Source organism: Staurois parvus, unplaced genomic scaffold, assembly GCF_062004578.1.
Source record: "Staurois parvus isolate SC_StPar_1 unplaced genomic scaffold, SC_StPar_1.0 ptg000548l, whole genome shotgun sequence".
NCBI lineage: Eukaryota > Metazoa > Chordata > Amphibia > Anura > Ranidae > Staurois > Staurois parvus.
In genome coordinates, this window is record NW_028318344.1 from 10,295,557 (window position 1) to 10,308,639 (window position 13,083).

The following is a 13,083-nucleotide window of genomic DNA, read 5'->3' on the forward strand; positions in this document are numbered from 1 at the left end:
CCAATCATGTGCTTGACCAAGCTCTATTTCTTTGATTGCACAGATGAAGAAGAAATGGTCAGGATTTAGCTGTTGTGTCGTGTCTTGTCCTGGATCAGAAGACTGGCTGAACAGATTTTCAAATTTTTTAGCAGGTAATGCTAAATGCACTGCCCTGTTTTCCAAGAAATTTGAGAATACTTCAATAACTTGGCAACATGTATAAAAATTTAGAATTTTGAAAAATAGTTTTCTGGATTGGTATTCTATCGTTATGATCTTTTCTCATTTTTTTTTTGTCTCTTTACCTGTTTTTTCTCCACCTAGAAAAAGCACCACCTCTTCCTAAGCCTGTTCACATGTGCAGCAGCCCTTGCCAACCCTCTGAGAAGCAATCCATGGTGGATTGCTTTTCAGAGGGCGCTTTATTGCCTGATTTAACCCTGTAAATTATGTACCACTACGCTGCAGTTACGTGTATTGCATGCAGTTGCAGAGCGGCCTCACAGACTTACATAGATCACATTCAGCTGCAGTATTGCCTGTCAAATGTGATATGCTGTTTAATGTTGCTGTCCTGCCTTCTCTGCAGTTATGAAATGGTTACAGAGGATTACAGGCAGTATAACCTTTGATGTCCACACAGTAAAGAGTCGATGATTGATAACCGATGATCTTTTACTGATAACATGTGACATAATGAGAATGCGGTAAAACTGAAATACAAACATAATAAACAGACATGAGTACATATCTAACTACCTAGCTATATACATAACATTCCTCAGTACATAGGAGGGGTACTTACAGACTTTGGGGGTCTAATCAAGCCCATATATGAAGAGGGAACAGCATCCCACATGTACTTGCATTGTAGAATTTCTTCAGTCTGAAGAGATGAGGTCACTTCCTCCCAAGTTAGCAAACAGGACGTCCCTAGCCTTAAAGGGACAGACACTGCTGAATGCTAAAGAATGCCTTGTGTAATACAAGGCAGCACACTCCCCACCTGGCATAATAATGATATGCCACTATTAAACTCTTGGAAGGAGTAAAACGACTTCCGTGATGGGTCTAAGGTACACCTTAGGGGTGCCCTGTTTTACTACTCTGACCTCTACTTTCCTGACTCTGCTATCACTGCTAGCATCAGTCCCCACAATGAGTCCAACTGGCCACTCGTTCCTGTGGACCTGAGAGTCTTTTAGTAGAACAACATCTCCAACTTGTAAATTGGGCTTGTCAGCTTGCCATTTGTTGCGTGGTTGCAGGGTCGTCAGGTACTCCTGTCTCCATCTCTTCCAGAAGATATCACATCTGATAATGGTGACATTGGCTCGCTCAAGATAGTCATTGTTACCCTGGTCCACACTGGCTGTTTTGCTGAAGGATCTGGCCAAGCAGATGAGTTTCCCTATGGCACGGATGAGTGACTTCCAGCTGGAAAACCTTTCGAAGCTACATGAGCCAATACCTTCTCTGGTGGTTAGAGTCTTGTAAACTGCAACTAGAGGTCTTACCTCTTTGTCTTGGTCTGGTTCTACAAGCTGAAAAGTTCCTTTCTGATCAGTCTCTTCAGTTTCTGGTCCAGTCAAGAAGGATGGACCTGTGAACCAGTTAGTCTGTTTGAGGACAGCAGCTGGTACCAGTCTAGTCCCATGACCAGCAGGGTTCTTGTCTGTACTGATGTGATGCCACTGTTCTGGACTTGTACACTTTCTGATACGTGTTACTCTGTTTGACACGTATATGTAGAATCTTCTTGAAGCGTTATGGATATAACCTAAAACAATCTTGAAGTCTGTGTAGAAGTTCACTGCATGGATCTCGATGTCCAGTTCCGCAATGAGTAAGTCTGCTATCTCCACAGCTAGGACAGCAGCACAAAGTTCTAAGCGTGGGACCGTGTGAGCAGGTCTTGGAGCCAGTTTGGACTTTCCCAAAATGAATCCTGCATGGCTTTGTCCCTGAGTGTCTATGACTCTAAGGTAGGCTACAGCTGCTATAGCCACGGTGGATGCATCTGAAAACACGTGTATCTCTCTTCGTTTTGTAACAGACAAAGAAACAGAGACATATGGTCTTTGGATGCTAAATCGCTCAAGCTCCAGCAAAGAGTCTTTCCACAACTTCCACTGCATTTCTTTCTTTTCAGGTAGAGGTGTGTCCCAATCACTTTGTTCTAGCTCAGTTGTAATCTCTCTCAAAAGAGCTTTGCCTTGCATGGTGATGGGTGCTACGAACCCCAAGGGATCGTAAAGACTGTTGACCGTAGACAAGACACCTCGCTTTGTGAAAGGCTTCTCTTCCCTGGATACTCGGAAGGTGAAGCTGTCAGTTTTCAAGTCCCAACTAAGCCCTAAGCTTCTTTGAAGGAGTGGTGAATCTGTACCTAGATCTAGGTCTTTGAGGTCTTTTGCACGGTCTTCTGCTGGGAATGCTTCCATTACTTTGCTGTTGTTGGAAGCCACTTTGTGCAGTCTTATGTTAGAGTCTGCTAGCAAGTCTCTAGTGCTTTTCAAAATGTCAATGGCTTCTCCACTACTGGAGAAGGAAGCAAGTCCATCATCTACATAAAAGTTTTTCATAACAAATTGTTTGGCTTCAGGGTTGTGTCTGTCACCTTGCTGCGCTGCTTGTCTCAAGCTGTAGATAGCGACAGCTGGTGAGGGACTGTTCCCAAACACATGTACTTTCATCCTATACTCTATGATACCTTTGTTGAGGTCGTTGTCTTCATACCATAGGAACCTCAGGTAGTCTCTGTGGTCTTCACGGACAAGGAAGCAGTAGAACATCTGCTGTACATCTGCTGTTACTGCAACAAGTTCTCTTCGGAATCTGATAAGGACTCCAAGAAGTGTGTTGTTCAGGTCTGGTCCGCTGAGAAGTACATCATTAAGGGAAATACCTTCATGCTTTGCACTGGAATCAAATACTACACGTATCTGACCTGTTTTTTGAGGATGGTACACTCCGAATATTGGCAAGTACCAGCGTTCTTGTTTTTCATGCAGTGCTGGTGCTTTTTCAGCTTGATCTTTGTCAAAGATTTTCCGCATGAATTCTTGGAAGTGTTCTTTCATGTCTGGCTTTCTTTCAAGAGTGCGCTGCAATAGCGCAAGGCGTTTCTCTGCTTGCACTCTGTTGTTGGAAAGACGATGCCGTGGTGTACGGAATGGTAGTGGGGCTACCCAACTGCCTGCTTTGTCTTTGAAGACTTCTCTGTCCATGATCTCAAGGAAGAGGTTATCTTCAACAGATGGTGCTAGTTTGTCATCATCTTGAGTTCTCTCAAACACTTTGTGGCCTAGCTGATCTGAATCTTCAGCTGAGGCTGTATCTTCCAGGAACCTCTGGATGTTCTGGGGATGTGTTGGGTTAGATAGTTTCTCTTTAATCTGCATGCTGTTGTTACATGGGCAAAGACATGATGTGCGACCGTTCTGCAGCAGATTTGTTCTGTAGACATTCACCTTTGCGGGTTTGTGAAGTCCGTCCAGACATACATTTCCAACGATAACCCATCCAAGATCAAGACGTTGAGCAAATGGTGCATTGTGCGGCCCATTGTATTGTTCTCTGACCTTGTGCACTCTCAGTATGTCTCTTCCTAGTAGAAGGACGATTGCAGCATCTGGGTTGAGTGTTGGGATCTTGTCTGCTATTCGCATGAGATGAGGGTAGTGACGTGCCACTTCAGGTGTGGGAATCTCTGACCTGTCATCTGGTATCATGTCACATTCTATGAGGGTAGGAAGAGTCAGCTGTGTCTTTCCATCTAATGACTCAATGGTGTAGTTGTTTGCTCTTCTCCCTGCAGTCTCTATAACTCCAGAACATGTCTTCAAGGTGTATGGAGTTGGACTTCCTTTGTCACCGAAGAGGTCGAAGAACTCTGTCTTTGCTAGAGACCTGTTGCTTTGTTCGTCTAGGACTGTATACATCTTCACTGCCTTTTCTCTGAGACCGTTGGGATACACTTTGACTAAGCATATCTTGGAGCATGATCTAGAGAGTCCTGGTTCTGTACAGATCTCAGTACACTTTGAAGTTATCGCTGGTGTTGCACTTTCTTTTTGCTCCCCACCATGATCTTCTTGAGTTGCTGGAACTTCTGATCTCCATGGTGGTGGTCCTGGGTGCAGTGCTGACAGATGTCGGTCATTGTTGCATTCTGTGCACCGTATTTCTCTCTTACAGTCTTTTGCAAGATGTTGCATTGAGGCGCAGCATCTGAAACAAATGTGATTGTCTTTAAGGTAAGCCTTGCGCTCCTCTAATGTCTTACTTCTGAAACTGCGACATTTTCTTAGTGGATGAGGCTTGTTGTGTATTGGGCACTGTTTGTCTGGATCCTCAACTTCCTTGCTTGTGTTGTCTTCCTGATTGGCTGCAGCCTCAGGCGGGACTTCTGTCTTTCGCACAGACACTGTTGCTCTGCGTTCTTTGTAGTGTACTGGCGACTGCTTCTCTGTCCTTGGGGCACCTGCAACTCTCTTGTTCAGGAAGGCGAAGCTTGGGTCATTGCGTGTCTTAGCTTGGTCTACAACGAATTCAGCAAGGAAGACAAACGGTGGAAATGCAACTCGATAGTCTTTCTTGTATCTGGATGCTTGAGAGACCCACCTTTCTTGCAGGTTGAAAGGGAGCTTCTCGATTATGGGCTCTACTCCACGTGCTGTGTCTAAGTATAAAAGACCTGGCAGAGTTCCACTAGTCTTTGCTGCTTCTATCTCTAGGAGTAGGTCTCCGAGCTCTCTCAGCTTCTGATTGTCTTTGTTTGTCATTTTCGGGCAAGTTTCTATTTTCTTTAAAAGTGCTTCTTCAATTACTTCAGGTGACCCATAGCAGTCTTCCATTCTCTGCCAGACCATCGCAAGTCCTGCTGTTGCATCATGGACATGCACTGACCTGATTCTTTTGGCCTGCTCTGAGGACTCTGGTCCTAGGTATTTGGCGAGTAGGTCGAGCTTCTCTCTGTCTGTCAGCTCTAAGTTTTGGGTGCTGCTTAGGAAGGATGACCTCCAGGCCCAGTAGTTTTCAGGACGATCGTCGAACTTCAAGAGACCAGTGCTCACCATCTCACGGCGCATCAGGTATTTCGACACGTCTGTAACCCTTGCTGTGTCAGGTGCGTTTGTTCTGGGTACAAACGCGGGACTACTGGCTGATAGTGACTGATGGGTTCGTTGAGGTATTTGACTAAGTCTATTTTGGTCAGATGGTTGCTCTCCTCTATTGTAGTCTAGATCTGGTTTTGCACGAGGAGAGGTTATATCGCCATCTACTTGGTTTCTTAGCGTGTTGGCGGTTTGGTATCTGAGCCCGTGATTGGTTGACTTATCACGTGGCGGTTCAGGTTCAGTCTTGTAGTGATGCGTAACATCAAAGCTGTCTGCTCCCAACTGGGTCCTTGATGGTTTCGGTGCATCACTAGGCTGTTTATCAGGGTACAGGGTTGCTTGTGATTGCACGTACTCACGGGTGCGTTGGAATGTACTGAGAGGTGTTATCAGGGTTTCCAGTACATCGCTCTCTACAAAATGAATATCTGCAGCTCTCGCAAGAACTTCGGCTTCAGCTATGGCTGCTGCAGCTATTTTCTGTTGCTTAAGTATGTGTAAAGAGGCTTGTACTTCTGCCTTTCTCCTAAGCATTTCTGCTTCCCCTTCGGCTTGTCTCTTTTTTATTTCAGCTTCCCCTTCGGCTTGTCTCTTCTTCTGCTCTTCATCTAGGTAGCCTTGCTCTTTCATAAGCTTTGCTTCCTGTATGGCATAGGAGGCCATGGCGCATGCGGCCTCGGCCTTGGCTTGTGCCCTGGCTGCGATAGCGCTGACTGAAGACAAGTTTGTGACGCTAGAATGTCTGGAACTTGTATGCTTACTCCTGGCTGCCCCAGCACTGACTGACGATAGGTCTGTGACGTTTGAATGCCTGGAACTTGAACGCTTAGATCTGGCGGTTTCTGCTTTGGATGACGACAGATCCGATTTGTTATAAGTTCTCGGCGTGCTGCATTGTGACCTAGTTTCCAGCGTACTATGCATATTTTCTTCCTGTTTGCACGAGATTTTAGGAAGGGTTAATTTAGTGATATCTTTCATATCTTTCATAAAGTGGAGTTAGTTTCACTTTGCTATGCCTTAGACTGGCTGTGCTGTGGGGATTTCACACACACGTGCTGCTGCACCAACAGTTAAGAGTCTCCTCTGTGTTGTGGGGCCTGCTGTAGATTTTTCACACAATGTGCTCTGAAGTAACCGTGTAAGTCTTTTTACTGTCCTGCCTTCTCTGCAGTTATGAAATGGTTACAGAGGATTACAGGCAGTATAACCTTTGATGTCCACACAGTAAAGAGTCGATGATTGATAACCGATGATCTTTTACTGATAACATGTGACATAATGAGAATGCGGTAAAACTGAAATACAAACATAATAAACAGACATGAGTACATATCTAACTACCTAGCTATATACATAACATTCCTCAGTACATAGGAGGGGTACTTACAGACTTTGGGGGTCTAATCAAGCCCATATATGAAGAGGGAACAGCATCCCACATGTACTTGCATTGTAGAATTTCTTCAGTCTGAAGAGATGAGGTCACTTCCTCCCAAGTTAGCAAACAGGACGTCCCTAGCCTTAAAGGGACAGACACTGCTGAATGCTAAAGAATGCCTTGTGTAATACAAGGCAGCACAGTTGCTGTGGCCAAAAAGCTTTTCAGAGGGTGTTTCACTGCCTGATATAACCCTGTTAATGGCGCTCCACCATGCTGTAATCACCTGCACACATGGTTGCAGCGTAGCCCTGTAGACTATCGGTCATGTTGTAATGTCTGCCAAATGCAACATGTTCAGTGTTCCTGAGGCCACGAAACTGAGCAGCTACGTGTCTTTGTTTAGGCGGTTGGTTACGGAGGTGGTAAAACTGTAGCTCAGTCTTCTTATTTTACTGCCCTCTAATCACACATGTGAAGGAACCCTAAGGTTTCAAAGTGCATATCTATCAATATAGGGTAGTGTGTAAATCCAAACAGTACAGCTGGAAACTATTATAATCTTAGCAAAGCCTTGTATCAGTTTCCCACTAGGTGGCGATATTTAACTAACGTGTACAGCTGTGTAACATGAAGCAAAACACGTGACAACCTTACATGTTCAAGAGTTAAATCATCGTGTTTACACTTTCCTAATGCTTTTCACATATATATATACATATATACCCACCAGTATATAATCCATTATTATACAGTGGTGTATTACCGCAAGCTGTCTGCCCTATAGCAAAAAAACTGGTACTGGGCAGCACGGGTGCGTGATTTTGCCATTCCAGGTAGGGAGCGCGAGCGGCTGCCATTCGTGGCCTCTCCTTTAATCACAGGCATCTGGTGATCACTGAGTATTACTGACGGGGGGGGGGGGGGGGGGAGACCTGTTTGTAAACAATACAGATCTCTTCCCTGTCAGCTACTGCATAGTAAAGCCATACAAAGCAGTGTGCTTACAGTGAAGCACACACACAGCACATAATATGGAGTGTTGCAGTGTCTTGTGCTATTGGAATTCTTCAGCCATATCTGCTATGCCAATCAAAGGCGGACTGACAACTCATGGGGCCCCCGGGCAGTAGGGGATCATGGGGCCCCTGTGTCCTCGCCCAAACTCAAAAAAAGCCTAGGAAAAAGGTACCAGGAGCATCTCATGGGGCCCCCTACTGATCCCGGGCCCTCGGGCAGTGCCTGAGTTTCCAAATGGTCAGTCCGCCCCTGATGCCAATATCTTCCCAGGGCTTCTGCCGCTTGCCACAGTTCTTGCAATGGACATCACTAGGGTCATAGAGGGCCCTCATCAGATGGATAAATGTCTGCACATCCTGCATGAACACTCCTGAATCCTCCATTTTATTTACAGGCCTGAGGTTATTAGGGAGAAGAGACAAGTTGATAGGTGCAAAAATGTGACAAAAACATGCTAAACTGCTTTTGTTGTGCGTTTTCAGGTGCTCCAGTTGAAATCTATGGGGCCAAAAATGGGCATTTCTGCCCCCCAAAAAAGCTCATGTACTTTTGTGCTCAAAAAAAGCATCACAGCAGCACCACCACACTCAGGTGTGAACAGCCACCATTGAATATAATGGGAACCTTCATGTTAAACATTATTGTACTTCGGGAACCACACCAAATCACTCAGGAGATAAGGGGGGGCAAACATCAAAAATTCTGCAAAGGTTGAACTTGAATTTTATTTCCTCTTAAAATGTATCTATACCCCAAACTTTTTTTGGTTTTTGATAGAGTGGGAGAGGATTAGAACGTCTGTCAGGCTTTACTGCAGACAGACTCTCCATTGGAGGCATTCCTTCACTTCCTGTCTGCTAAAAAGGTTGTCCCCAGCACAGAAAGGGAGCAGAAATCCCTCTAATAGCATAACAATCAAAAGGTTTTTCTTTTTTTCTTTTTTTAAAGTGAAGTAGGGGAATGTTCAGTTTTTTCTTGTTGTGTTTCCTCTCACTTTTCTCCCTCACTTCCTGTTTGGTAAAAGGATGTCCCCAGCCCAGAAACATAAGGGAGATCTCTCTAAGGGCTTGTTCACACTTGACTGCTTTTCCAACTCTTGCCAAACGTCCCTATAGCGTTTGACAAGCGTTGGTCTGGCATTTGCAGAGCGTTTTTAGCGCTCCACAAACGCTCCACAAATGCCGAATGTGCAGTTTAGCGGCGGTTGCTAGGCATTTGCCAAGCGTTAAAAACGCTCCACAAACGCTTATAATGAAGTTTGAATGGTGTTAACGCTCCGCAAATGCCCCGCAACCGCACCGCAAACACTGGCCGGGCGTTTTCGGAGTGGCACCATAGACTTGAATAGGAGGCTTCAACTCCTCCTGACTCTACTAGAGGCGTCCGTTTTGACACGACTCAATGCGACACTAACGTTCCCATTTGAACAGCACCATGTGCTGCAATGTGCAGAATTTTACCAGGCGTTTAGGAAACGGTAAAAACGCTTCCCAAAGGCCTGTCTGCCACTTGCTAACAAGGCTAGTGTGAATGTAGCCTAACAAAGCCTGGAGAGCAGCAAATCTAAATGTTCTCCATTTGATCCAAAACTAAAAAGCAGCTTGAGTTGTCTGTACATGTTTTGCCAGCAGGCTGTTCCTTTCCTGATGTGGCAGCCCTCACAGACCCCCTGTTCTCAGTGCTGTTTACTGATGCTGAGCCTGTGTTAACCACAATGTTACTGATCTCCCTGTGTGGCCACTTTACCTGTCACAAAGCCTCAGCAACCAAGGCTTCTCGGTTAGGCTGCATCTGTTAGAAGTGCAGGTTTAGTGTCTCTGAGCACAGTGATGCCGGCCATTGCTCCTGCTTGTGTGACAAGTTCAGCGGCCAGGCAGAGTCTTCTACCCAGTGACACCAAGCCTGCACGTTTAACCTCCCTGGCGGTCTAACTTATCAATATTTTTGAATGTCAAAGTGGTACATTGTTTTGCATGGAAATTTGTTGTTTTATATTGTAGGCCTGTAATTCTTAGGACTAACTGAAATCTGTCCAAACAAGAGTCGAGTAAACATCCCGGGTATGATAAAGTTTGAAACACTAAATCATAAATTATAATAACTAATTATAAAAAATAATAATAATAAATGTAATTAAATAATGTAATCAAACCAAAAACACTGAAATTTGAAATACAGCGCCAAGTTCGCACATCACTGAGCTCAGTCGCAGAATCGTTTTCAGTGTCTGATGACGAATTTCCCCACAAATCATTATCACTCAATTCTGCAAGTGGTTCTAATTTACTATCGCTGTTCTCTAGCTGGTCTAAAACTGCTTTTGATCTAAAGCAGTGGTTCTCTACCTGCTGGTCGCGACCCTTTTGGGGGTCGAACAACCCTTTCACAGGGGTCGCCTAAGAACATCGGAAAACACATATTTCCAATGTGTAAAGAGCAGCTACTGTGTAGAAAGCAGCTACTGTGTTGAAAGCAGCTACTGTGTTGAAAGCAGCTACTGTGTTGAAAGCAGCAGTATTGGAGGTAAAACGACACTTCATGAATTATAGTTAATGGGTAAATAATTTTATGGTTGGGGCTCACCACAACATGAGGAACTGTATTAAAGGGTCGCGGCATTAGGAAGGTTGAGAACCACTGATCTAAAGGGACGCTTTTTGGATGCCATGGACGTTCTCACATTTCCAGGCAGAAAGAATGGTAAAAGTGCAGGCAGGGCACAGGACAAAGCACTAGGGACAAAATTTAGGTGAAATGATTTGATACAGTAACATTATACTAACAGATTACAATGTATTTTGAATGCCATATTTTTACTTTTTTGAATCTCCCGCCCCCCGTACGTCCCGACGCTCACAGGGAAAGGAACCCGGAAGACGGATGCCGGAATCGACCGAAGGACACAGCGGGAGAACATTGCAGGATCGCAGGACAAGGTAAGGATCGAGGGATCACAGGACAAGGTAAGAATCGAGGGATCGCAGGACAAGCACTGCAGTGTAATCCCCAGTGCGGCTCGGGGGTTACCGCTTTTGGTACTGTAAATTAACCCCGAGCCACACTTGGGATTACCGCCAGGAAGGTTAACAGGTTCTGTGTCACTGAGCTGACTCTGTGTGTGTGCCTCAGGGGGTTTCTGCATCTATGACACTGATAGCATTTTCTATCACTTCGCAAATGTCATTGGGTTTCACGGAAACACTCAGTGAGGGCAGCTACCAATCAAAGGATTTCCTCTGGCTGCTTCCAAAACCAGAAGGGCCTTTGCCAGGAGAGAGTCTGAAACTTTTCCTGGGGATCTTGGAGGTATTTTGGAAGAGCAGAGGGTAGCCACCCTTGGTGGTCCACTGATGGTAGAGATTTGGACAGGTTCTCCATAACCTTTCATCAGCATCTCCTAGATACTTCCATCAAGCAGTGCAAGTTAGAAAGTCTTTGGAAGCTGCTAGAAACATTCTGTCTTTCTGACTTTTCTTCTCCTTCCTTGTTCCCCTTTACATGTATACTAGGAATTTATAGCCTTGTCAGATTTCAGCTAGATCAAGGATTCTGCATGACCTGAAATGTTAGCAGCAGATGTGCTCTTCCCTTAGTATAGCAGTTGTAGTTGTTGCATTAACTCTTGGAGCCCTGTCTGTATTTCATGTGATTATTTTAGACGATAACCATGTAGTAACAAAAGTCCATGCACATTCCATAATAGCATTCTTAAAGCAGTTACAATATTTCACATATGCAATATGCTTGATAAGAAGTTTCCAGTCCTTGCCCTCCTCCGACCACCTGCCACCCTGGTATCCCTGTTGGAGCATTTCACATTCTTCACATCCTACAAAGGCCAGACATTGAAGAGCTCAGAATACTTTTCAGGGTTTTACTAGCTTTATATATATGAATTGTGTCTTTTAGAATCATGATTGATTACTCCTGATATTAGTTTTTTTATTAAAAGGTACACTTCAGTCCAACGTGAGCATATTGCAGATAGAAGGAATCTCTCAGGGCAGACATATGGGCACTGCCATTGCTAACTGGTTTCGAAAGGTTCAAATTGCCATGTTGTCATTCTTAAAATCCTTTCATTTTTTGGTGAGTTACTCACATGAATTAAGTCTGTGTGTATTAGGTGTTCCAACACCCCTAACACCTGATATGAATATGCTTGTTCCTGGTTTGGGAGACATACCAGACACCTGATATATATATATCGTGTGTTAGTAGGGTGAGGATGGGAGGTGCTGGATCATTTTATAGTTCAATCTCACATTGCGGAATGAAAATCTAAATTGTAGAGCGCAGTAGTTCTGGTTAGGCAGCAACTACACAAAAGGCATCAAAATGTGCCTTGAGCAAGATCAGGTACAAAACTAATGTTGCTATTATTCACATGCACATTACAGCCTTGGAAATTTGTAAAATACACCTTTTTCTATACACGCAGGACCTATAGGATTTGTTGTATAAAAGTACACTAAAATCATAGCTAATGCACACAAACACAGCATAACCTCCAAAAATTCAAATCAAATATAAAAGATAAAGCTTTATTGGGTTAATAAATAACACAGGTTTATAAATCTATTGGGGTGGCACAGTGGCTTAGTGGTTAACACCGCCTTGCAGTAATTGGGTCATGGGTTTGATTCCCAACCATTGCGCCTCCTGCATGGAGTTTGCATGTTCTCCCTGTGTTCGCGTGGGTTTCTTCCGGGTACTCCGGTTTCCTCCCACACTCCAAAGACATGCTGGTAGGTTATCAAAGAAATAGTGCAGCGCTTAAATCAATAGTCCTCAGTTATTCCCGATCAGTGGATGTTCCTCAATACGGAATGTAAGAAATGCCCACTCACCGGAACCACACTTGATACAGTGCAGTGTATAATAGTTATTCCCTGGTGTCACTGGAAGTATACATCTGGTTCAGCCCTTGGAAGAGTATCCCTCTTTAGATCAGACAGGTCCACGTTCACAGCAAATAAGGCCCTGACACAGAGTTCCCCTTAAGGGATGTGTAGGTGTTACTTTTGCAGCAAATATAAACCTCCCACTCTGAATAGAATCGGAGTAACACAGCTTCTGAAAAAAAGGGGGTTCGAGAACTCTCGATTTCCAGAGCTCCCTCTAAAATGCGATTATTCACCATCTCGATTTCCAGAGCTCCCTCTAAAATGCGATTATTCGGGAACTCGAGATGGTGAATAATCACATTCCGTATTGAGGAACATCCACTGATCGGGAATAACTGAGGACTATTGATTTAAGCGCTGCACTATTTCTTTGATATTATTTATTGAGGTTTTACTGATTGCCTTGAGTGTACAGCTGCTGAACTGATTAGCGCTCACTATACTTTGTTTACATGCTGGTAGGTTAATTGGCTCCTGTCTAAATTGTCCTAATTTCATCCCTGGCCATGCGGGATCTCATGCATGGTAGGGGTTGGGGAAAGACCTGGCAACCTACCCTGTAAAATAATTGCTAAGAGAACTCATGGAAAAAGTTGCTTACGAGTGACGGTCCATGCAATCGCCAAGGGTCGGATACGACTGAATGGATAGATAGATAAATCTATTGTCT

General features: G+C 44.4%; 1 protein-coding gene across 2 annotated transcripts; it reads right to left on the reverse strand.

Moving 5' to 3' along the window:
• Positions 1 to 639: 639 nt before the first annotated feature.
• Positions 640 to 6,681, reverse strand: LOC149451168 (uncharacterized). 2 transcript variants are annotated; one of them, XR_016315143.1, is made up of 2 exons: positions 788 to 6,681; positions 640 to 695 (listed from the first exon to the last, which is right to left on the reverse strand). XR_016315143.1 is itself a non-coding variant. In XM_089691001.1 (2 exons), the coding sequence occupies exon 2, from the start codon at positions 6,093 to 6,095 to the stop codon at positions 1,014 to 1,016; it is 5,082 nt and encodes a 1,693-aa protein (XP_089547127.1). In that variant the 5' UTR covers positions 6,096 to 6,403; positions 6,496 to 6,681; the 3' UTR covers positions 640 to 1,013. The 2 variants fall into 2 exon arrangements, 1 of the variants encoding a protein (XP_089547127.1); XM_089691001.1 differs by having other exon boundaries at positions 640 to 6,403; positions 6,496 to 6,681.
• Between the last annotated feature and the right edge of the window lie 6,402 nt (positions 6,682 to 13,083).

What these genes read in the sequence shown, in the direction of transcription:
- LOC149451168 (XM_089691001.1), bottom strand. Translation starts at nt 6,095, where the DNA reads ATGAAAGATATGAAAGATATCACTAAATTAACCCTTCCTAAAATCTCG.